Below are 26,696 nucleotides of genomic sequence, written 5' to 3'. Positions count from 1 at the left end.
CCCTTGCTGTAAGGAACTTTAATGTAAGGACCCTTGCTGTAAGGACCTTTGATGTCAGGACCTTTGATGTAAGGACCTTTGATATAAGGACCTTTGCTGTAAGGACCCTTGCTATAAGGAACTTTAATGTAAGGACGCTTGCTGTAAGGACCTTTGCTGTAAGGACCCTTGCTGTAAGGACCTTTGATGTTAGGACCTTTGATGTAAGGACCTTTGCTGTAAGGACCTTTGCTGTAAGGACCTTTGATGTCAGGACCTTTGCTGTAAGGACCTTTGATGTAAGGACCTTTGCTGTAAGGACCCTTGCTGTAAGGACCTTTGATGTTAGGACCTTTGATGTAAGGACCTTTGCTGTAAGGACCTTTGATGTTAGGACCTTTGATGTAAGGACCTTTGCTGTAAGGACCCTTGCTGTAAGGACCTTTGATGTTAGGACCTTTGATGTAAGGACCTTTGCTGTAAGGACCTTTGATGTTAGGACCTTTGATGTAAGGACCTTTGCTGTAAGGACCTTTGCTGTAAGGACCTTTGCTGTAAGGACCTTTGATGTAAGGATCTTTTCGGCAGCTGATCGGATCGTTCATGCAGGTTATAGAATCGTTGTCGGCAGCACATTGACTGATGTAAATTGGGGACGTGCTGCTAACAACATGAGGCTGTATAAGGACATTTGTAATAACGATTGCTATGTCTCCATACATTATTGTTGTCCCGTGTGAACTGGATCAAAAACAAGCGCCGATCAATTTGTATAAAGTCGATCATTCCTTGTTTATGGACGGAAATCTTCCCATGTAAATAGGACTTTAGATTGTGTTAGTAGAAGAAATGTTGAGAATTGATTTCCTGGACCCAGCCCATCGGCCTCTCTATTGAACCGTCCGTGTCAAAGGACTTGGCGGCATCGAGCGATAGCAGAGCTCAGGCCCCCGTCTCCGTAGAACTTAACTGCCTATTTAGGAACAGCCTCGCAGATTGATGGTGGTACATTTCCCCGGCATGAACCCTCAAATGATACTTATGAATGAGTTCGGTAATAATGTTAGCCAATCTGACCAAGAGAATTTTGTCGAGAAGTTTAACATCCGTCTGGAGTAAAGAAATAAGCCTGGAAGACTCAAGATGGAGGGGATCTTTACCCTGCTTAAGGATGACCACTATGGTCGGCCTCTACACTTTTCTGTGGCCGTAGAATGGGAGCCCTGAGAACCGCCTCTTAACTTCCGGCATCCACGGCTCTTCTTTTGATTAGTTGACCTGTCAAGACAGCGATGATGACAACACACCAAAAGAAGAGCCGTGGCCAAAGATTACCGTTGTGGCCAATGGACCTGGTCATGTGAATCGACTATTTAGAAAGTTCCTAAAGTAGCATTATCATTGTCAGCCCTACTAAGAAGAATACAGAGGAAAAGCACAATGCAGAGTTATAAAATACAGGGTGGTCCAAAAGTAGGTGGACAGTATGTGTAATAGGGTTATCAAACATGGTGTAAAGTGAAACTGACTCAGTTGCCCTTAGCAACCAATCAGATTCCACCTTTCATTTTCCAAAGAGTCTGTGAAGAATGAAAAGTGGAATCTGATTGGTTGCTAAGGGCAACTGGGTCAGTTTCACTTTACACCATGTTTGATAACCCTATTACACATATTGTCCACCTACTTTTGGACCACCGTGTATATATATATATATATATATATAAACGTATATCAAGATTGGGTAAAACAACTATTTACTAAAACAGACATGTCAGGAGGGCTGATCAAGTCCCGTTTAATTTGAATATGGCTTAAATATTGGTTTCCAAAGGAAGAGAGAAATATGTGTTAGGTATTATCCTGTATCCCATAGCAAAGACAAGCAGAAAAGTGCCTGAAAATGGGTGTAAGCTCAATGCCAGGCGGCTGCTTCTTTATGTATGGCAACCTCATTAGTGAGATCTTTACTTCACACCTACCTGGTTTATTTTTGGTTAATAACCTGCACACAAAGTCTATAAAAAGTAACATTGAGAAGACAATAATGGTTTGTTCTTAGAAGGTGCCGACCTCTGGGACCTTCATGTGCAAATTGCTCTTTACTACCGAAAAAGTACCTGTCTAAAAAGTAATTATTGCATTTTTAAAAAGCATTTACCCCAAAATGAAGTAATATTAAAATATATTGTTTTTGTAATATTCCGATGTTTACTAGATATTTCCATTCCAGGAATATCGAGTGATAACCAATAAGGTCACCGATACGTCGTTGACGTCAATCTTCCCTTAAAGTCCTCAAAAGGGAAACCGCCAGGTTATATTGTAACAAGCGGAGTCATCATTTTGTTGATATTTAACCTTATGGAAGATGTAATAGCTGCCGCAGGACTCGTCTCCATCACTCCTTTGGAATAAATATGCCTGTTTGGTCCATCTACGTGTTTATGGGGAGTTTGGGAGTGTGGAATCAGCTTTAGGCCTCTTTCACACATCCGTACAAAACACACGCTTTGCTTGGTCCGTGGTGTAGGTGCATATGTGTGTGCGTGTGTCCGTGTATGTGTTCAGCCTGTGCTGTCAGTGCGCTATCCGCATAGCACACGGACAGCATGAACGTCTATACTCACCTGTCCATGGTGCTGCTATCTCCGGCGCTGCTGCTGCTTCCGGTCCTTGGTGCAGAGAATATGCAATGAGCATAATGAGTGTGGGTCAGAAGCAAGTGACAGCAGCGCTGGAGACATCAGCGGTGGAGACAGTATATAAAAGCATTTTATTTCACAGACACGTGTTTTCTCCGGTATATGTCACACGGATCACATCAGTGTGCGGGCCGTGTGACAACCGTGCTACCGGAGAAAAATGGACATGTCTACGTGTGGAACACACGGACACACATATGCGCCACACGGACACATGGACGTATGCGCCACAAGGACACATGGTCCATGTGAAAACACGCATGTGTGCACAAACCCATTGATTTTAATGTGCCTACGTGTGTCTGTGTCATGAGGCATAATGAGCGGCCCGGAAGCAATACCAGCGCCGGAGACAGGTAAGTATAAAAATCCATTTCATTTCAGTGAGGTGTCCTCCGGTACATGTCACTCGGATCACATCAGCGTGCGGTCCGTGTGATACACCTGCAGCCAGCGAAAAATGGACATGCCGCCGTATGGAGCCTAAGGCCTCCTTCACATGTTCGTGTTTCCGGTACGTGTGATGTCTGTTTTCACACATACTGGAAACACGAACATGTGAAGGAGGCCTTAGGCTCAATACGGCGGCATGTCCATTTTCTTGCATTTTTCCGCAGGTGTATCACACGGACCGCACGCTGATGTGATCCGAGTGACATGTACCGAAGGACACTTCACTGAAATGAATTTTTATACTTACCTGTCTCTGGCGCTGCTGTTGCTTCCGGGCCGCTCATTATGCCTCATGAATATTCACTGTACTGACTGCGGACCAGGAAGCAAGTGTGACAGCAGCGCCAGAGACAGGTAAGTATACAAGTTTGTGCTGTCCATGTGCTATCCGGATGTCACACGGAGACCACACTAATGACACACAAACTGACTCACGAATGGCCCAAAGAACTCCACAACGGACCGTGCAAAATGTCTGTTTCTTGTATGGACCAGTGAAGGGGTCCTTAGGGACTAAGTATAGATGAATGTTTCTTTGTGACGAGATTTCTTTCTATAGACACTTACAAGGACATAAATGACTAAGTAAAAAAAATAAGTTAATCTTAGCCAAAAAGCTGATTTGCAGATTTAGCTTCAATTCCAGGCACTAGGGTAAGGGTTGCAGGATTTCTCAGATTTAGAAAAGGCATGAACCTCGGAGGTTGGATTGTTTGCTGAGATCCATGGTGAGCGATCGGCACATCTTTCGGCTGGTGCTTTTTAGTTCTTTGGCTGCTTCTAGGGCCTTGTTCAGAGGCCACGTTAAATCAGAGAGTTGTAGGATATCTGAACTCGGTGGAGGGGTCACTGAACGTGGGCGACGTCGCTCAGGCGGGTTATAGGCTACCGGGCTATAGAAAGTGGCTGGTGTGCCATATCTAAAAAAAAATAAATATAAAGATCTTTAGTTTTCACTTATTTCATAAATAGATCATATCCATCACATATAGGAGAAAACGCCAATTGTCGGTGAGAAACTAACTCATACTTATCAACATATCAGTTCGTTTTTTACGTCCTACCAAAAAACCTTTTGTAAGTGCCCACTTTTGGGTGGTATTTATGTAATGCTGACCCTTTTTAGACAGGGACATTCCTAAAATGTATATGTTGGATATAGGTCACAAAGAGATTTTTGCAGCCATCGCCAATTGTCATGGTGGTGTCAGGATGTGTGGAAACTGCAGATTATGGCACTCTGTCTGCTAACTCCTCTAATGTCTATGCTCAGCACAGGGAGACACGGGTGTTGACCCACAGACTTAGGGAGGCTAGCAAGAGTTAATCTCTGCTAGGCTGGGGGAAGCCAGTCACATTCACGCCCCTTTTATATATGCTGGCTAGACACTTCCATTAATGCCAGCTATGGCTTACCTATACTAGTTTGGTGAGGTGCTATGATCTAGCTATACTAGTGGTTGTTGTGCATTATTGAAGTGAGTGGTTTTATTGTTAACCCTTGTTGTCTTTTTATTGCTGCCTTCCTGCTCTTACTTTTATCCTTTGTATCGTACTGATTGTTCCTGTTCGTTTGCAGTGTGTCTGAGTTTAGGTTTTCCCGTCTGTCTTAATCTATTTCCATTACACTCCTGCCCCTTCCTTCCCTGAGCGAGGGGTGGTTGTTGTGCATTATTGAAGTGAGCGGTTGTGTTGTTAACCCTTGTTGGCTTTTTATTGCTGCCTTCCTACTCTTGCTTTTCTCCTTTGTATCGTACTGATTGTTCCTGTGAGTTTGCAATGTGTATGAGTTTAGGTATTCCTGTCTGTCTTAATCTATTTCCATTACACTCCTGCCCCTTCCTTCCCTTTGCGAGGGGTGGTTGTTGTACATTATTGAAGCGAGCGGTTTTGTTGTTAACCCTTGTTGTCTTTTTATTGCTGCCTTCCTGCTCTTGCTTTTCTCCTTTGTATCGTACTGATTGTTCCTGTTGGGTTGCAGTGTGTCTGAGTTTAGGTTTTCCCATCTGTCTTAATCTGTTTCCATTACAATTCTGCCCCTTCCTTCCCTGGGCGAGGGGTGATTGTTGTGCATTATTGAAGTGAGCGGTTGTGTTGTTAACCCTTGTTGTCTTTTTATTGCTGCCTTCCTGCTCTTGCTTTTCTCCTTTGTATCATACTAATTGTTCCTGTGGGTTTGCAGTGTGTCTGAGTTTAGGTTTTCCTGTCTGTCTTAATCTATTTCCATTACACTCCTGCCCCTTCTTTCCCTGGGCTGGGGGTGGTTGTTGTTGTGCAATATTGAAGCGAGCGGTTTTGTTGTTAACCCTTGTTGTCTTTTTCTTGCTGCCTTCCTGCTCTTGCTTTTCTCCTTTGTATCTTACTGATTGTTCCTGTGAGTTTGCAGTGTGTCTGAATTTAGGTTTTCCAGTCTATCTTAATCTGTTTCCATTACAATCCTGCCCCTTCCTTCCCTGGGCGAGGGGGTTAACAGATTAGATCTGCTCAGGAGAACTGTAAGGCATGGGACTCCGACATCTCCACCTTCAGGAGTAAACCAGAGGTCAGGGATAGCCTAGGATCCCTTTTTGTGAGGGACAGGATAGGAGACCCCTGTTACTCATTATCCTGCTTTCACATTGTGACAATATGTAGATGGGAATGTAAAGCTTGGACAGGCCGGCAGCTCTCCCAACCCGAGCGTGACATCATGTGCTTTTATGCTGGGGTCGGGAGAGCCTCCGGCCAGTCTTAACATTGTGCTGTAATCCCCATACGATTTATAGGGCCGTGAGACTCTTTCTTTGGGATCATCATAAGAAAGGTTCCTTCCTGATTATAGCCCTATGCACACGTGGCCAGAAAAAAAACTATTTGTTGGCTGCTGGAATCTTTTCTGCAGTCATAAAAATCTTCAATTGTCGGCAGCACATCCTCTCATGTAGGCAGGGATGTGCTGCTAACAATAGTGACCGGAGGGCGAACAAACCTTCCTTTGAACAATACTTTTCCAGATCTTTTTGGTGAAAATAGTTCTCAGACATCGTTGATTTGTGATCTTTACCTTCTGTAAAAGGAGACCTACATGTAGGCGGCAATCTCAAAGCAAAGGTATAGCCTGGTGCCTTGTTACACCCCTAATTGTATGATGGTTGCTTACATTATTGGGGGGCTGTAATGTACAACTGGGGTCTGTACGTAGCTCACGGGAGGAGTATGGCTCATGATCCAAGGATTGCAGTGTGGATGTCTCCGAGAACGCCGGTTATTTTCACCAGCGCATGTTCCTGTATTAAAAATAAGGGTCAGATATCAGTCTACTAAAAATACTATAAATATTAGGAGTCGTGTCTATGGTTAGAATCAGTTCGGTATTTTTGTGAGGTATGAATAAGCCGTGTAAAAAATCTCCACTCGACCTGACAGGAAACTTCACTCGACCTGACGGGAAACTTCACTCGACCTGACGGGAAACTTCACTCGACCTGACAGGAATCTTCATTCGACCTGACAGGAAACTTCACTCGACCTGACAGGAAACCTCACTCGACCTGACAGGAATCTTCACTCGGCCTGACAGGAATCTTCACTCGAACTGACAGGAATCTTCACTTGACCTGACAGGAATACTCTCTCGACCTGACAGGAATACTCTCTCGACCTGACAGGAATACTCACTCGACCTAACAGGAATACTCACTCGACCTGACAGGTATTCCAATATATCTTGTGTGCAAATGAAAGAAAGCTAAACCTCTAGTGCTGCCCATTTATAAGTAGGCCCATTTAGATGGGCTGATAATTGGGAAACAGGAACACTCGTTTGTCAGGTGCGATGATTTTGAAGCAGGCTTAAAGATCATGGCTATTGGCAGCACATCGTTGTGTGTAAACAAGTGATAACCTGCCGATATCATGATATTCATATCAAAAATTGTTTCAAAATTCTGGTTGGCTCGACTAAAAAGGCAACTAAATGGTTACCAAGTGGCTTAATGACCTGGATCGGCAGATGTAAATACACCATAAGGGTACTGTCACACTGATGACTATGATGTCACTAGATAGGGACCTCTAAGCTGGCCCTCAGACTAGGTAGGACACTGAGGAGACCCTCAACCCAGAGGTACACTCGATGGTTGAGGTCTGGGCCCCCAACGTGACCCTGATGTAACACTACCCCACCACGCAGGAGTCAGGCTAGGACAGTAGTCACAATACCCCACCGACAAACAACACAGAGTGGGAACAACAAAACTCACGCCCTAAAAACAAACACCAAGGGGACTACAAAAGGGATATAGGGGGTTAATAAGGTAAGGGTTAGGTAACGAAACCAAAGGGTACATCCAAACCAAACATCAAAAGGCAACAGTAGCAGCAGCAGCAAACACCTCCTTCCACCTCCAGACCAAGCTCCAGAATGAAATCTGAATAACCGGCACCCTCTGCTGGAAGCAGAGGGTATATATCCAGGTTGGAAGTGGTCATCAGTGGAAACACCTGATCAGGGGTAATGATGAACTTGCTGCTAGCAAGAAAACTGACATTAACCCCGTGCATTCCAAAAGGATAAAACACGTTTAATGTGTAGAGCCTCAGATGGTAAAAAGAGACTCAGAGCCTGAGCCTGACAAAGGGAGACGACCATGACAGGTACGTTCACACGCTACGTATTTCATGAAGAAAGTCCTGCAATTGTGCCACTCATCTGAAACACATTCTGATGCATGCAATCAATTTTTCAGTTGCAGAGATTTCTGCAACAAAAGCAGCAGCGTGGGAATTGACCGAAAATGTCTGACCCTTTACAAGGTTTGCAACTTGATTACGAGATCATTAAGACGTCTGTGCAACACGGTCTGAGAACGGACCAGCCACAGGTCTCCCAACCCAAGAGTGACAACCTCATATATTGCTATGAAGCTGCCACGATTGGGTCAGGAGACCTGTGGCCGATCCATGCTCGAACCGTGTTGCGCCGACGTCTAAATGACCCCTATGGATATATGCCAAGCCTGATTCTTCATCACTTATCCACAGGCAGCTGTTTGAGGTACGGCAGGATACTGATTGGTTTTGTGGGTTTGTATGTCTCTATGTCTCGTCAGAAGAAGTCGTACACAAATAGACATGTCCCACCTCAAAAATGACTTCTACCTATGGACACAGACAGTTCTGCTTTGTCGTAGTATCTAAGGGCTCATTTAGGAGTCAGTTTTTCTCATACGGCTTTCTTACGGATAGGACTTTTACCTATGACAGTCTTTGCGAAAATTGTCTGATACTGATCCAATTCTCAGATCAAAATTGAAAATGCAAGTCTATAGGTCGGTGATACCATCCATGTGCTGTCCGATCTTCACTGACTGATAGGAAAAGCTGAAGAACAGTCTTTTTCCATTCAAGAAAAATTGGAGAAACTTAAGGGTACTTTACACGCTGTGATATCGGTACAGATATCGCTAGCGAGCGTACCCGCCCCCGTCGGTTGTGCGTCATGGGCAAATCGCTGCCCGTGGCGCACATCACTAACACCCGTCACACTACTTACCTGCCTAGCGACGTCACTGTGGGCGGCAAATCGCTACTTTCTAAGGGGGCGGTTCGTTTGGCGTCACAACGGCGTCACTAAGCGGCCGCCCAATAGCAGAGGAGGGGCGGAGATGAGCGGCCAGAACATGCCGCCCACCTCCTTCCTTCCTCATTTCCGGTGGACGGCAGGTAAGGAGATGTTGGTCGTTCCTGCGGTGTCACACACAGCAATGTGTGACGCCGCAGGAACGATGAACAACCAGCGGTATGCACCACCAACGATATTATGAAAAGGAGCGACGTGTCAACGATCAACGATTTGTGACGTTTTTGCGATCATTGATCGGTGCTCCTTGGTGTCACACACAACGATATCGCTAACGGCGCCGGATGTGCGTCAGTAATGACATGACCCCGACTATATACTGTTAGCGATATCGTTGTGTGTAAAGTACCCTTTAGACTAAGCTCTGATCAAAAACACTCGGACTGATGTTGTCCTACAAGAAAAATCACTGACATGTGAATGAGGCCTTACTAGTTCTTACTAAACACTGACCGGCTCTTGGGGCGTCATCAGACTCACTGTTCCCGCGGCAGAGCGGACAGTCTGGTGTCGTTACCGGAAAGCTTTTCTCCTTTTTTGATGTTTTCTTGAACTCTGCAAGACACATAATGGAGAGATGATAAAGCTTTACTTGTAAATATATTGTCATATCTATTGGGTTTTGTATTGCAGTATGCAAAAAAACCCCAATATTTGCATGGTTGTCTCAGTTTACCTTTAAAGGGATTGTCTACAAAGCACAGGATATCTGATAATTGTCTGATCACTGTAGGGTCCTAATGGGCGCCCATGCACATTAGATAAAAGTCAGCCCAAACCGCCAATTTTGGTGGGATTGTCCAACCCTCTAATGTGTATGGGGCCCCCTAAGTCTCCCCCAACAGATTATGTTAGGGGACATACGGATCGGTGGTTGGAAATCAATTGCTCAATCCTTTTGTTTGTTGGGGACAAAAGCCTCTGCCAAACGACTCTGCCAGCTGCTCTTTCATAGAGAACACATAAAGTCTCAGCTCAGAGTCTAGCGTTCTTGTGTATAGGGGAGTTGGGAGAGATAGATATCAGCGAAACTGTCATTCAACCAACAGCTGTGTAATTCTGAGACCCCCACCATGCACTTGTACAGGGGGTCTTCGCCTGTTCTTCTTCGGCCTCATTCTGTATTTATGGGGCTGACGGAAACAGACAAGATGGGTACTCAACCACCTCTGTCAGGTCCACAGACTTAAGGGGGCTTTACACGCTACGACATCGCTAATGCAAACTCGTTGGGGTCACGGAATTGGTGACGCACATCCGGCCGCATTAGCGATGCCGTTGCGTGTGACACCTATGAGCGATTTTGCATCGTTGCAAAAACGTGCAAAATCGCTCATCGGTGACATGGGGGTCCATTCTCAAAAATCGTTACTGCAGCAGTAACGAAGTTGTTCCTCGTTCCTGCGGCAGCACACATCGCTCCGTGTGACACCACAGGAACAAGGAAGCTCTCCTTACCTGCCTCCCAGCCGCTATGCGGAAGGAAGGAGGTGGGCGGGATGTTATGTCCCGCTCATCTCCGCCCGTCCGCTTCTATTGGGTGGCGGTTCAGTGACGCAGCTGTGACGTCGCTGTGACGCTGAACGAACCGCCCCCTTAGAAAGGAGGCGGTTCGCCGGTCACAGCGACGTCGCCGGGCAGGTAAGTAGTGTGACGGGTCTGGGCGATGTTGTGCGGCACGGGCAGCGATTTGCCCGTGTCGCACAACAGATGGGGGCGGGTACCCACGCTAGCGATATCGGTACCGATATCGCGGCGTGTAAAGCGGCCTTTAGAATGGAGAGAGGGCAGATCAAAGTATTTTAGTGCGCATGCGCTGGCGGTCTTTGACCTCTCCTTGTCTCCTTGTCGCCTGCGCATTACAGTACTTTGCTCTGTCCCCAGCAGGGGAGATCAAAGTGCGCATGCACAGGAGCGCAATGGAGGACTCTGTGTGGATGACGTGGGAGGCGTCATCCACACGGAGCTGGGAAGAAGGACAGCAACTGCACAAAATGGAGGAGACGCCAGACCGAGAGCAGTGACACCCATCGGATCGGACCGCCCCCTAGGTGAGTGTAATAAAGGTGTTTTTTACGTTATACAGAGCGGCCTGGGCTCTTATATACAGTATTCTGGAAAGGTGTATATAAGAGCCCACTGGTGGTGGCCGCAGCTTATAGGGGGACAACAGGTGACATGTTCCCTTTAAGGAGAACCTATCACTATGATGTTATGTCTGTATGATGTATGATGCCCACATGTGATAATACTAGTTTTTTGTTGTTGGCCATACCTGAATTCGTCCTTTCATTTTCTTCACATCTCTGACAAGTTGGGATAGTAACATGTTCAGTGCGGGGGAGGGGAGGAGATCTTGAGACTTGATATTGAGTCCCTAAATATAGAAAAAAACCCTGTATTAATGCTATAATAGAGAACAAGTAGATAGACTTCCCCTGGGATGTCCCAGCAGTCACCTGTATAAGCTCCTTGAATGCGTTGTCCACTTTGTGTGGGAGAATGGTAATGATCGTGGCCACGTGGCACAAAACTGCCAAAATGTCCTTGGTGCCAGGAGATAAAAGAGTTTAATTGCACGGAACAAAGACATTTCACTGATTACTCCATTTACTATTAAATTTACAACCGTATCGTCTCTGCTCCTGGAGGGATGCCACTTACCTTCCTTTGATTCCTTCGCAGTAGACCCACGTTTAGATATAGGAGTACCCAAGTCAGTGGCGCCGTTGGGAGTCTTCGTGTCATGTAGATTCCTGCAGAGTATTAACAATGCGGATATCCTAAATATTTAGGGTGCATAAATAAACTATCGAGGCCCTAGGTTATAATCAATGGGCATTTTTCCCCCAAACATGAGGTAGATGCCCTCCGTCTTCTCCATTTCTGTATGCACCGACAGGCTCTTAGGCTCTGGGCAGTAGAACTCTATAGGTGGTCTAGGAAAAATTAGGCATCACACAGGGTCCCTGGGTGGTCTGTGTACAGGATAGACCCTCTGTAGCACTGGCGTCCTACGCTCCCCGTTCTCCTCTCCGCAGGGACGCGTGCTTTCTCACCGACACGGGGGTCCCTCTCCATGTGTCCCGGCGTCCCTGTTCTCCCCCACATGCGTGCCTCCTGCCTCCTCTTCCCGCCGTCTGTGCACACGGAGCTGGCCCTCTGAGAGTGTTCCAGGGTCGTGTGCCGCTGCCTTCTTTTAAAGCACCAGCGCGCCATTTCCTGGAAGTGCCTCTCAGAGAGGGGTACATAAGGCACTCTCCCGCTAGGGGAGGGGTGCCTGATCAACACATTTAGTTAGTTAGTGTTTCCTTGCCCTAGCCAGCTAGTTGTCAGGTCCCCTTGCCTTCTGTGCTTTGGTTACTGCCTGTCCATCCCAGCCATACCTATAGCCTCAGCTACCCTGGAGGCCCTTGCTATACCAGAGACTGTGCCTGTCCATCCCAGCTGTGCCTCCAGCCTCAGCTACCCTGGAGGCCCTTGCTATACCAGAGACTGTGGCTATCCATCCCGGCTGTGCCTCTAGCCTCAGCTACCCTGGAGGACCTTGCTATACCATAGACTGTGCCTCACCATTCCAGCCGTGCCTCCAGCCTCATCTACCCCTGCTACACATGTCACTGTTCCCGTTTATCCTTGTGCCTGTCCTTATCCTAGAAATCAGCTGCCACAGCTGGTCTCTGCCCTAGGAGTGGCACCTGACGTCAACCACTTAGTTTACTGACACCCACCATACATGTACAGTGCGCACTGTTTGTATGGAGCAGGCTCAGGAGCTGAGCCCATACCATACAGCACATAGTGGCATCCAAAGATAATGCATGTGATCGGAGCTAGCAACAGATTAACCTCTTAAATGCCACTGTAAAGCATAAAAGTGCCGTTAAAAAGGCTTCAACATGGAGGCCACCAGTTTAGATGACCATCAGACCCCCCCACTTTACGTGAGGTGCCCTTAGATTGCCATTTCATCTTAGGGTCTACAGAAAGACCCCCTACCTGCCATGTTAGAGCTATTTTGTAGTCCATGTAACTGGGCTTCGTAGAAAATTGTCACTGTCTCAATACACTGCAATAATATAGTAGTGCAGTGCACTGTATACAGTAGGTGATCAAGCAATCGCAAGGTCAAGTTCCGTAAGGGAATTAAAAATGTAAAAAAACCAAAAGAATATCTAAAAGAAAACCCATTAAGGTTCTGCCATGGCCGATTACAGATATTTCATCCTTTTATACTCCCTGAGATAAGGTCACCGCCAAGGGAGTCTGGCAAGGGCTCTTTCACAGGGAATAGTCGACTGAGCTGAGTGGTCCTATGTCCAGAGGAGTTGGGAGAGATCACTCTCTGAGGAACGATCGGCCTATCAATCGCACAGCCGATTTCAGACATCTAATTCCTTTAGACACCCTGAGATAAGGTCACCGCCAAAGGAGTCTGGCAGGGGCTCTTTCATAGGGAGTTGGGAGAGATCGCGGTCTGCTGAACGAAAGGTCGAACAATCGCTCCGCCTTCAGTTATCTATTGTGTATGTGTCACGATGTGACTATAGCATAGCGAGGAACAGGGGCTCCTATACTGGACCCATGGTTAGCCCTACCCTTTGGATTACCCCTGATGGTTGAGATGCTGGAATTATGTGTTTTACTGTTCTGCTGACCAGAACTAAACAGTTCCTCCCCTGGGAAGAAAAGGGCAGGAGTGTGATGGTAACAGAGATAAAGACAGACAGGGATAAACCAAAACTTATATGCACTGTAAATTCACAGGAGCAAACAGTAACAAACTAAGGAAAAAAGCAAGAGAAGGAAGGCAGCAACAAATGGACAACAAGGGTTAACACCCCAACTGCTGAGAGCAATAAAGTACAACAACCACCGGTAAGTCTGGATCACAACGTGATGAATGAGGAGCAGGACAGGTTTCAGATGGATGGAGGGGGACAACATTCGGCCACACACTTGACTGATTTGCAGCAATTTGCGGAGGGAGGTGGGTGGATTGACCTTTGGCGACTCCAGCATCCTAACACCCGAGAATATACATGTCATTCTTCTACTAGACGCACGCTGTCCCGACTAGATTATATTTTTGGGTCGAGCAATATCGCAACCTGGGTGGATGACGTGGTACACGGGGTCAGGGGCATATCAGATCACAGCCCAGTGATTCTTACCATGAAGACTAACCAAGGTGTTGGTAAACCCTTTTGGAGGTTAAACCCCTTTTGGCTGAAACTAATAGATCAAAGTGATAGAACTCTGACCCAAATAGAGGATTTCCTGGAAGCCCACCCTAAATCCTGGAATATTAACTTGGTGTGGGACACTCTTAAAGCCTACCTTAGAGGGTGTTTGTCTTCAACCATAACATATCTTAAAAGAGTGACTAAAACTAAGGATGATATAGTAGAGGGGAGACTTAAGGACTTAGAGGCAATATATATATCGGCCCCAACCGATGGAAATAGGGCGGCCTGGATGCAATCATATAGGTTACCGTATTTTTCGCTTTATAAGACGCACTTTTCCTCCCCAAATTTTGGGAGGAAAATGGGGGGTGCGTCTTATAAAGCGGTAGCGGGGGGGGGGGGTCCTGTCTGAAGCGATCGGGCGGGTGCCTGTGGCTGCATGCAAGCGGCCGGGTACCTGTACTTGCATGCAGCGGCAGCCGGGTACCCGTGGCTGTGTGCGGGCGGCAGCGGGTGCTGTGTGGGGTCGGCAGCCAGGTACCTGTGCTTGCATGCGGTGGCAGACGGGTACCCATGGCTGTGTGCGGGCGGCAGCCGGGTGCTGTGTGCGAGCGGCAGTCGGGTGACCGTGCAGGTACCCGGCTGCCGCCCTCACACAGTCACCCATCTGCCGCCCGCACACAGCCATGGGTACCCGGCTGCCACCGCACGCAAGCACAGGTACCCGGCGGCTTGTACGCAGAGTGGGCGGGCAGCCTGCTGGCTGCCACTCTGTGCATGCGGGGCGGGCGGCTGTGCAGCTTACCAGTTGTCCGCGGTCCCACTTTCAAATGATGGCGCCGGTGGAGCTCTTGGATGAGAGCTCCATCTGCGCACGCGCTGCTCCGGGAGTCAGCGCGTGCGCAGATGGAGCCCTTGGATGAGAGCTCCATCTGCGCATGCGTCGCTCCGGGCGCCATTACTTGAATCGGGACCGCGGACACACTCCACCACTGAGCCGTCGCCGCCGCTCCCACCACTGAGCCGCCGCCGCCGCCGCTGCCACCACTGAACCGGGACCGCGGACACACGCCACCACTGAGCAGTCCCTGCCGCTGCCACCACTGAGCAGTTGCCGCCGCTCCCACCACTGAGCCGCCGCCGCCGCCGCTGCCACCACTGAACCGGGACCGCGGACACTCACTGCACCGGCCTGCTGCACGGCTCTCATGCCACGGCTGCTGCCGCCACCACGGACCCCACGGATCCTGCCACCGCGGACACCACCGCGCCTGCAACCACGGACGCCACGGCACCTGCAACCACGGACCCCGCTGCCACTGACCTGCCGCGCCTGCCAGCACAACCTGTGCCTCCTGTGACCCCGCTTCACCACCACTGCTGCCCCCCTCCGGTAAGAGAACATCGGAGTATAAGACGGACCCCATTTTTCTTTTTTTTACCTTTTTTTATGTCTAAGTTTGGGGTGCGTCTTATATTCCGGTGCGTCTTATAAAGCGAAAAATACGGTATATATGCAGCACTCTGAGACCAAGTCCAAACGCAAACTGTTCTTTACCCGACAATCATATTTTGAGCTTGGAAATCAATCCAGTAAATTATTGGCATATATGGTTAGGCAACACAACACTTCAAATACAATATTGGGTATACGGAGGATGGATGTCTCAATAGCTACATCCCCTGAAGATATTTTAGAGTGCTTTTGTGAATACTATAAAACCCTATACACATCTAGAAATCCTCATGGAGTTCAAAGTTGCGTGACATATTTGTCGGATTTGGAGTTTCCCACTTTGAGTGGATCACAACGGGAGTCTCTAGAGGCGGACATCACACTGGATGAAGTGATTACTGCCATCTCGGATATGGCTAGGGGGAAATCTCCGGGTCCAGATGGCCTTCCCATAGAATTCTATAGTAAATATTGTGACGTATTGGCCCCGATTGTTTTAGAGGTTTTCTCACATTTTTCAGCCGGCGACTCTCTACCTGCCTCCTTGTACGAAGCACATATAGTCGTGCTGAGGAAGGAGGGTAAAGACCCACTAGACTGCGGTTCATACCGTCCTATATCCCTAGTTAACGTGGATTACAAGATCTTTACCAAAATACTGGCGTCCAGGCTTAATTCAGTCATATTGAGTATAGTTCACCCAGATCAAACCGGATTTATGCCTGGGAAAAACACCTCTATAAATATAAGACGGGTCCAGTCCATAGTGCAATATAGCACACTGGTCCAAGAGAACGAGTGGGCCTTGGCCTCGCTGGACGCGGCCAAGGCATTTGACTCGGTAGAATGGCCATTTTTATTTGCCTGCCTCCAGAGATTCGCCTTTGGACCTAAATTCAGTAATTGGATTCATATGTTGCATAGGTCCCCGACAGCCAGGATACTAGTCAATGGTGCTATGTCTACACCCTTCGCATTGAACCGGGGCACAAGACAGGGATGCCCTCTGTCTCCAGCATTGTTTGCACTAGTTATTGAAGCTTTGGCAATTAGAATCCGCTCTCATCCACAGATCACTGGAATCACTATAGCCGACCGCACAGATCAAATAGGATTGTATGCGGATGACATGGTTGTCTTCTTAGATCGAGTGCAAGAGACTCTACCGGTGGTTATAGACACTATAGATACATTTGGGGAGTTTTCGGGACTACGCATCAACTGGGATAAGTCGGCTTTGATGCCATTAATGCATGGGTCTGGAATTTCAATGGAGGGTAGGTCACCTCTGCAAGTGGTAACTAGCTTTAAATACCTGGGACTACACATACAGAAAGACCATACACTAGACCTGCAGACGAGTATAACACCACTTCTGGAGCACGTTAAACTTAAATATAACTTGTGGAGCAAGCTACCCCTGTCAGTGGTTGGCAGAATAAATTTAATCAAAATGATATTACTTCCAAAGCTTAGTTATACACTACAACATAGTGCAGTATCAGTACCCAAATCCTTCTTCTCAATGTTGAACTCGCTTACTACCTCTTTCATATGGGGGAGATCCAGACCCAAACTTCGGTTATCCATTTTACAGAGATCCAAAAGACTGGGAGGGATGGCTTTACCGGAGTTCTTCCTCTACTACCTCGCGGGACAGCTTAGGGCACTTGAGACTTGGATGCCTGGATGTCAGCTGCCAAACTCTGAGAGTCACTTGGCACACGCGGCTGGGACTGATTGTTTAGTGGGTTTTCTGGAATCAGAAGGACTGAGAACACCACGGCAATTACCCCTCCTCAGGTTGGCAAGATTAGTCTGGCGACAAGCCAAGAGGGTGGTACACTTCGAAGGGGTGGTGGCGGAACTCCCATTATGGGGGAATAGCCACTTCCATACTCTGAGAGATCACCCCTCGGCGCAATTCTGGGCCACTCACAGCGTCAGTGCATTAGGTGATCTTTTTGTCCCGGGAACCACAACCTTCAAGTCCTTTGAACAAGTCCAGATTGAATATAATGTTCCAAGATCACAGTTCTTTAGATACCTGCAGATTCGCACAGCGATTCAATCCCACATACAGAAAATTGGAGTGAGGAAATTGATATAATCACTTCCTATGATAGGTATTCTAAAATCACAAGGACCTCGAGGCCTCATCTCAGCTATATATTACCTGTTGTCAGTGGGGGTGGAGTCGGACCCCTTGTCAGACCAGGATAGATGGAAATCTCTAATTCCCTCTCTACAGGGAGAGGAATGGGAAGAGATATTGGAATCTCTGACTGCGGTATCCCCTTCGGTTAATAATAAGTTGATTCAATGCTACATTGTCCACCAGGCGTACCTTACTCCAACTCGATTATTTAGTATGGGCCGTTCTCGTACATCGGAGTGCCCGAGGTGTCATCTCTCAGGGGCAAATTTCATACATATGATCTGGAGCTGTCCCAATATATCTTCGTACTGGCGGGGAGTGACATCTCTGCTGACATCGATTGTGTGGATTCCTCTTTTGTGTGACCCTTTGATATGCCTGTTTGGGGTGGTGGAGGAAGAGTCCTGGGATCATTACATGACAATATTCCTCAGAGAGGCATTGTTTCTGGCTAGGAAATTAATAGCTCTGAGGTGGATGGGAGATTCGAATCCAACTGTGCGGTCCTGGGTTACACTAGTCAATGCAACCATAGTCTATGAGCGGGTGGTATATTATAATAGGGGGTGCCCGGGAAAATGTAACAAAATCTGGTGTGTGTGGAATTCTTCTCCAGACACACTTGCGGAGGTTTGAGGGAGATTATGCGGATAATGGTGGTTCCCGTTAGATGTTGGGATATGAAACACTGTCCAATGGTATATTGAGGTATAATAATGCAATGTGGCTGTTGTTGTTGTTCTTTCTTTCTTCCTTTTTCTCTTCCTTTTACTATCTTGTTTTCACAATCTGGTCATGCTGATATAGTTAGAGCTGTTCTTATGCTCAATATAAAATTAGATATATATGCAAACGATAAGAAGTATGGATAATAACATTGTTCTATGTTAAGTGCTAAAGATATTATGGACTTTATATGACTGTTCATTGTTATATTCAAATATTACTATCTATATACTGAGCTATCTTTATATGGCAAATGTCAGTTGTACCATGTTTGAAATTGTTAATAAAACGAAGTTAAAAAAAAAAAAAGTCTGGATCACAACACCTCAACAGACCAGTATAGATAAGCTATAGCTGGCATTAAAGGAAGGGTCTGGCCAGCATATAAAGGAGGGAAGTGAACGTGACTGGCTCTGCCACATCATGTGATCAAAGGAGACTAACAAGCAGAGCAGCAGAGATTAACTCTTGCTAGCCTGACTATGAATTACCAATTTGTGGGTCAACGTCCGCGTCTCCCTATACTGATCAGAGACATCAGAGAAGTTAGCAGGCAGAGTGCCAGAATCTGTAATCTCCACAGATCCTGACACCGCCATGACAGTCGGCGATGTTTGTAGTAACCTCCTGATAAAAATTCTGCATCCTAAGCCCATCACTTACTGATTTGCTGCTGACTGTCCTAGTTTCTCTCGGATTGGAGAGCGACGCAGACTGCTTTCAAGATGCCTGCGCAGCCGATTCACTTCCTTCTGCAGATTGTGGATGGCCTGGCTGAAAGGAGAGAACAAAAACGTATATAGAAAATGATTAATGGCTTTATTAAAGATCTGCTAAGGCCTAAAACATTGATTTTTGGAAGGATGGAAAAATTTTGCATAGACAGACATTTTATTATAGTACAAATAGCAGGAAAACAACAAAAACTACCAAGTCTAAGTGTATAAATTAAAATGAATTAAAAAGATGTCAGCTTTTGAGGACTCTCAATTTTGATTTTTTTGGGGGAAATTATCAGCGGATGCCCAGGGTGTCTCACACTGACCACTTGCATTTATGTAATGTGCGCAAAGTATTTAAGCATAGGATTAACTATTTCCGAAGAAACTGTTGTTTTAAGTTTTATTCTGTAAATTAATAGTGCATGTGAAAATAAACAACTTTATAATATATCTTATCAGAGAATTTTGCTTTTTCTCCTCCTAAATGGATTGTTTACTCGTAGTAAGACCTGCAGTCAGTGAATACAACAGATTTTCCCATTGCTGAGATAGGAGGTGACAGTTGGGGCTTTTAAAATTCTATGGAGAGGGAGGAGCTAGAGGCGGAAACTGATATTCTGCTGCAAGTTCTCCTAAGGGGGAGGAGCAAGAGGTGGAACCAGACATTCTGCTGTAAGTTGTCATAAGGGTGTGGAGATAGAGGCGGAACCAGACATTCTGCTGCAAGTTCTCCTAAGGGTGAGGAGATAGAGGTGGACCCAGACATTCTGCTGCAAGTTCTCCTAAGGGTGAGGAGCTAGAGGCAGAACCAGACATTCTGCTGTAAGTTGTCCTAAGGGTGTGGAAATAGAGGCGGAACCAGACATTCTGCTGCAAGTTCTCCTAAGGGTGAGGAGATAGAGGTGGACCCAGACATTCTGCTGCAAGTTCTTCTACGGGTAAGGAGATAGAGGCGGATCCAGACATTCTGCTGCAAGTTCTCCTAAGGGTGAGGAGATAGAGGTGGACCCAGACATTCTGCTGCAAGTTCTTCTAAGGGTAAGGAGATAGAGGTGGACCCAGACATTCTGCTGCAAGTTCCTCTAAGGGTGAGGAGCTAGAGGCAGAACCAGACATTCTGCTGCAAGTTCTCCTAAGGGTGAGGAGCTAGAGGCGGAACTAGACATTCTGCTGCAAGTTCTCCTAAGGGTGAGGAGATAGAGGTGGACCCAGACATTCTGCTGCAAGTTCTGCTAAGGGTAAGGAGATAGAGGCGGAACCAGACATTCTGCTGCAAGTTTTCCTAAGCGTGAGGAGATAGAGGCGGAAACAGAAACTCTGCTGTCAGTTCTCCTAAGCGTGAGGAGATAGAAGCGGAAACAGAAACTCTGCTGCAAGTTCTCCTAAGCGTGAGGCAATAGAGGCAGAAACAGAAACTCTGCTGCAAGTTCTCCTGAAATCACAGTTACAGTTCTCCACAGAACTTTATCAGCACCAAGTGACATCTATAATCTCATTAATGGTAAAGTATGTATTCTCTGATGACTGATTTTACCCATTGAGGATTTTGAGAATGCCAGATCAGTCCAGGAGAAGAAAGAAGTGAATTTCGTTAATAAGGTATATTAGAAAACTGTTTACTTTCATGTTTACTATTGATTCATGGAAAAGAAATTTACTCTTTAAGGACTTGTGCACACGACACAGTTTTCACGGATAACACTCAGACCTATAATATTCTATGGGGCTGTGCAGATGTCAAAATAAAGAAGGTGATGAATATTCTTTTTTTTTTCTTCACATCTGAGAAAAACTGATGCCACTCTGATCAGTCTCCGGTCAAACTCTGATCAGAATATTCGCACCGTTTTTGTCAAATGTGGTAAAAACAGTCGTATTTATTCATTGCTGCAATGAATAAGGCCGGAGTCTGAAACGCGTCTGCGGTTATGTATATGATGGATGCGATTTTGATGGACATGAAATAAAATAAGAATTCTAAGGATCTTGGTTGATGGATTTGCTTCTTTATTTACAAGGTTTCTGTGCAATCAAGATATACTACTTGGGTGACTTGAATTTTCCTTGTTTGGGCAGAAAAGATTTAAGTGGTTCAAATAAAATCCCAGAGGATGAATATACAGTATATTCAGTGGAAAAGTCAATATTGGACTGTTACATGGTCTAAATACAGGGGGAGATATAGAGAAGACTTTTTTTCCCCCTCACCCGTCCCAATGCATAACATCCGGCCCCTCACTCCTAGTATATACCATCCAGCCCCATTGACACCCGGGGTATACCATTTGGCTCCTCGCTCCCCAATCTATAACAGCCACCCCCTACCCCGGTGTATAACATTCGGTCCCTTATCCCCCCCAGTATATAGCATCCTGCCCCCTCCCCATGTACAAAATTCATCCCCTCGCCCCCGTTGTATAACATCTAGCTCCTTACTCCCGCGTATAACATCCAGACCCTCCCCATGCCGTCTACCTTTACTAATGGTGGTGCAGAGCTCACTGATACCAGCGCAGTCCTGTAATAGGAGACACTGGTGTAACAAGTCCGTTCATGACATTTCTTCCTCCTAAATCCTCCCCCATCCCCTGTGAGTGATATTGATAAGTGGAAGGAAACGCAGCAACTCCGCCATGAAGTGGAGACCCCATAATGTTACAGAGCGGGGGGCCGAGTGCTGAGGAGCAGAGGATGGAACAGTCGTCAATGATCTGCTGACCCTATAACTGCAGAGTCCAGACCTTCTCTGGTAACATCAGCACAAACACTGCGTCCGCCGGGAGCTTCATGGCGGAAGAGCTGCAGCAGCCGTACATCACCAAGCACAATGCCGAGCCGTACATCACCAAGCACAATGCCGAGCCGTACATCACCAAGCACACTGCCGAGCCATACATCACCAAGCACAATGCCGAGCTGTACATCACCAAGCACAATGCCGAGCCATACATCACCAAGCACAATGCCGAGCCGTACATCACCGAACACAATGCCGAGCCGTACATCACCGAACACAATGCCGAGCCGTACATCACCAAGCACAATGACGAGCCGTACTCACCAAGCACAATGCCGAGCCATACCTCACCAAGCACAATGCCCAGCCGTACATCACCAAGCACAATGCCGAGCCGTACATCACCAAACACAATGCCGAGCCGTACATCACCAAGCACAATGCCGAGCTGTACATCACCAAGCACAATGCCGAGCCATACATCACCAAGCACAATGCCGAGCCGTACATCACCGAACACAATGCCGAGCCGTACATCACCAAGCACAATGACGAGCCGTACTCACCAAGCACAATGCCGAGCCATACCTCACCAAGCACAATGCCCAGCCGTACATCACCAAGCACAATGCCGAGCCGTACATCACCAAACACAATGCCGAGCCGTACATCACCAAGCACAATGCTGAGCCGTACATCACCAAGCACAATGCCAAGCCGTACATCACCAAACACAATGCCGAGCCCTACATCACCGAACACAATGCCGAGCCGTACTCACCAAGCACAATGCCGAGCCATACATCACCAAGCACAATGCCGAGCCGTACATCACCAAGCACAATGCCGAGCCGTACATCACCAGCACAATTCCGAGCCATACATCACCAAGCACAATGCTGAGCCGTACACCGCCAAGCACAATGCCGAGCCGTACATCACCAAGCACAATGCCGAGCCGTACATCACCAAGCACAATGCCGAGCCGTACATCACCAAGCACAATGCCGAGCCGTACATCACCAAGCACAATGCCGAGCCGTACATCACCGAGCACAATGCCGAGCCGTACATCACCGAGCACAATGCCGAGCTGTACATCACCAAGCACAATGCCAAGCCGTACATCACCAAGCACAATGCCGAGCCGTACATCACCGAGCACAAAGCCGTGCCGTACATCACCGAGCACAATGTGAAGCCATACAACACCAAGCACAATGCCGAGCCGTACATCACCAAGCACAATGCCGAGCCGTCCATCACCAAGCACAATGCCGAGCCGTACATCACCGAGCACAAAGCCGTGCCGTACATCACCGAGCGCAATGCCGAGCCGTACATCACCAAGCCCAATGCCGAGCCGTACATCACCAAGCACAATGCCGAGCCGTACATCACCAAGCACAATGCCGAGCCGTACATCACCAAGCACAATGCGAAGCCATACAACACCAAGCACAATGCCGAGCCGTACATCACCAAGCACAATGCCGAGCCGTCCATCACCAAGCACAATGCAGAATATCGGATGGAGAGCTGTAAAGCCACCACTGGACTCTGGAGGAGACGTGTTCTGTGCAGTGATGGATCACACTGCTCTATCTGCCTCTGATGGAGGAGTCTTGGTTTGGTGATTCCAGGAGGACGTCAATCCCCTGCAATTATGACCACTAGATGACCCCCTAAATGTTGAGCTGAGTGCATTTCTGTAGTCTCCTCAATGACCTCTTCTTTTTTAGCTATAATCTAATAACAGTAATCCTGTTGGTGCTCTTGTACCCTCCGGGTGCCCCTCTCCAGGTCATCTCAGCTAATTGGTCAATAGGGATTACGTACCTGTATCTGCCCGACAGATGATCTCTCACGGGATGTACTGCACCTACACCTTAGGAGCTTGCACAATTTTTGGGGCGCACGATCACCCCTCCGTATACTGCTATACTGAGATCCAAACTGCATTATAATAATGATTAAACTATAGGCCGGCATCTAAGCAAATGTTGATAAAGCGGAGAACACGGATATTTTTAGATAGTTGATTCTGGCGTCTTTATTAGATCAAGTCTTAGTGAAATCCTTTGTCAGATGATAAATGGCTTTAATAATTAGACTAATCAATGTACATACAGGTGCGTGTAGGAAGCAGAGGAATCCTGCGGGGACGAATTTGTGCTGTACTAGAAAGTATTAGTGACTATACACAGTACTGTACGGCACCATACAGAGCAGGGGTGCACAATCTGCACCCTGGGGGCCACATACCGCCTGTGATGTCATTCTGTATGGCCCCTATAGATGTGGACGCAGGAATGCTTTTTTACGTGTGGCTGCTCACAAGCAATTTCATGATTTTCCGGCGCTGCTGTTGCTTCCGGGCCCGCTCATTATGCCTCATGAATATTCACTGCACTGACTGCGGACCCGGAAGCAAGTGTGACAGCAGCATCGGAGACAGATAAGTATACAAGTTCATGCTGTCCATGTGCTATCCGGATGTCACATGCACAGCACATGGAGAACACACACAGGGAGACATGGATGGCCATATGGATCTGCAACCCGGACTGTCACACACGTGCCTTTAATGCACAGAGGTGTGAAGGATGCCTTAAAGGGATTGTTAAGTGCTGGACAAACATTTCTTAACTACTAGTGTGCACCACATAAAATTTGATTAAAAAAAAAGTATAATTACCTTCCGGACAGGCGCAGCTCCTACAATGTCTGAGCTGTGATTTTAGGTGATCACATGACATCATGTCTTGTGACCTCTGCGTCCATGGATCAGTGCCATGAGTGTATCTCATTTCGGAGAGACCTCGGATGAATCTGGTGTCAGAAGGTCAGGGTCACTACTGTTATTTGTTAACACCTCCTTGCTTGTGGTGAAGAAGGGTTAAGCATCTTTCCTGCCTGGCTGCGGGCTGTAGCTGCCAATCTCAGGTGTGGCTCTTTGGGATCACTCCCCTTCCCTATTTAAGTTATGTGCTTTGATCAGATGATGCCGGTGATAGAAACTGAATCCTCATGCTATGTGGTCCACTTTGGAAGATGCCTGCTGTGGAAGAAGTTTGCCATGTTGTGTGCAGCAGTGGTGTTTTGAAGCCTCCTGGAGTGTCTTTTCCTTTTCATGTCTATTTCCCCTGTCTGTTTTCCTACCCTTGTGGCTCTGTATTGTAGAGGTGAGACTAGTGAACTTGTCAGCCTGCTCACTAGCCATGGCGAGTGCAGGGCTAGCTGACGGCCTAAGGTATCCAGCTCAGCGACAAGTTGTAAGAACCTGAATAGGGATGCTAGGGAGATCAAGAGTCAGCTTGAGGTGAGTTCAGGGGGTGTCCCCTCACCCCTCTCCTTAACGGTGGGTTTCTTGTATGTTGTTACATCTTCTGGGGCTTTACCTGCTACCAGGTAAACCCTTGCTAGTCACATGAGTGACATTCAGCTGCAGCATTGACTATTCCAACAGGCAGACATCCGCTAACAATGTGACATAACCGCCAGGAATCACATCGCAGGAGTGGCACTTGTTCATGAGATACAGTAAGTATACTTTTCTGTATATTATGTGGGGTACACTAGCAGTTAGGAAGGGGTTGTCCAGTGGTAGACAACTCCTTTAAATGCCAAAGATGTTAATTCCACCTTTTAAGTTTTATTGTGGTTCAATATGATAATATGGCCCTCAAATTAGAAAAAGTTTGTGCACCTCTGATAAACAGGATTGGTTTTTATTTTGTGTAAATACCTGTTTACAGTCAAATGATCAGCACAAAGTGATCTGTAATAACTCGCTCAGTGCGCATATAGACTGCCATAGGCGAACAGATCTGTCAATCACTCGGCACTCCATAGCAATAAATGGGTTGAGCTCTTTGCAGTACGAGCACCACTATGGAGGTCTGCTCACCTCCACACACAGAACACTGCGTGAATCCATAGGGCTTAATTGTACCTACTGAACCACACTCTAGGGTTGAGATATGTGAACCGCCATCCCACCCATCTCTTTGACTGTTCACAAAAAACCCGACCCTTGTCACGGCCGATTAACCCTCTCAACACATAACATGCTGAAGCCTGCATCCGGGTTTCCCATCACCGAAGCTATCGACCTTGGTGAAACATATCTCCCCTCCATGATTTTACCAGTGACCATCTTACATCACGTTGAGTATTTTTGACTTGCAGATTTGGTGCAGCGGGTCAATTCTTTCATCCCTTTGCAGCAGATTTCACCCATCTTAAAGAGTGTGGAATAATCTGCACCAAAACGCATGTCAAAACTGTGGCAAAAATGCATCAAAAACTTGTGTATTTTAGGCCCCCTTCACACGTCCGTGAAACACATGCGTGATTTTCACGGACATGTCAAAGGTGCATTTTCCCCTCCGTGTGCCGTGTTTATGGCACTACATGTGTTCTCCGTGAGAACGGAACTTTCTCCTCACCTGTCCCTGGCGTTGCGGTCCGTGGTGCTGATCTTCGGTCTCTGGTCCTGCCGACTCCCCGCTGCTGCTTCTGCCGGCCGCAGTGAAGTGAATATTAAATGAGCATAATGAGCGGCGGTCGACAGCAAGTGACAGCAGCGGCAGAGACAGGAGGGCTGGAGAAAGTGAGTAAAGATTTTTTTTTTTCTCTGACACGTGTGTTTCTCCGGAGCGTGTCACACGGGACCGCATCCAAACTACATCCGTGTGGTACGTGTGCGGGCCGTGTGACAACCGTGCTGCCGGAGGAAAACGGACATACATCCGTGTGGAGCACACAGGCTCACGTCTGCTCCACACGGAGGCACGGGCCGATGACTGCACACGTGCTTGCACATATACCCATTGATTTTAATGGGTTTACGTGTGCTCGTGTCTCCGGTACATGCGGGCACGGACCTAACACGTACTGGAGACACGTGCGTGTGAAGGGGGCCTTAGGCTGTGTTTATCATTCCAAGAAA

General features: G+C 47.2%; 1 protein-coding gene across 3 annotated transcripts in view; it reads right to left on the bottom strand.

Annotated features, from left to right (window-relative positions):
* Positions 1 to 3,318: 3,318 nt before the first annotated feature.
* AKNA (AT-hook transcription factor) overlaps positions 3,319 to 26,696 on the bottom strand; it is an 80,445-nt gene continuing 57,067 nt past the window's right edge. For all 3 annotated transcript variants that reach the window (XM_075324207.1, XM_075324206.1, XM_075324208.1), the window contains exons 16-22: positions 18,947 to 19,057; positions 11,419 to 11,510; positions 11,214 to 11,300; positions 11,030 to 11,131; positions 9,208 to 9,309; positions 6,274 to 6,400; positions 3,319 to 4,054 (exon numbers count right to left, since the gene is read on the bottom strand). In XM_075324207.1, the coding sequence (XP_075180322.1) occupies positions 3,814 to 4,054; positions 6,274 to 6,400; positions 9,208 to 9,309; positions 11,030 to 11,131; positions 11,214 to 11,300; positions 11,419 to 11,510; positions 18,947 to 19,057 (862 nt within the window). In that variant the 3' untranslated portion in view covers positions 3,319 to 3,813. The remainder of the gene's footprint in view (positions 4,055 to 6,273; positions 6,401 to 9,207; positions 9,310 to 11,029; positions 11,132 to 11,213; positions 11,301 to 11,418; positions 11,511 to 18,946; positions 19,058 to 26,696) is intronic.

The sequence above is a fragment of the Anomaloglossus baeobatrachus genome, chromosome 9, assembly GCF_048569485.1.
Source record: "Anomaloglossus baeobatrachus isolate aAnoBae1 chromosome 9, aAnoBae1.hap1, whole genome shotgun sequence".
Taxonomy (NCBI): domain Eukaryota; kingdom Metazoa; phylum Chordata; class Amphibia; order Anura; family Aromobatidae; genus Anomaloglossus; species Anomaloglossus baeobatrachus.
This window is presented reverse-complemented; position numbering and strand designations above follow the sequence as displayed.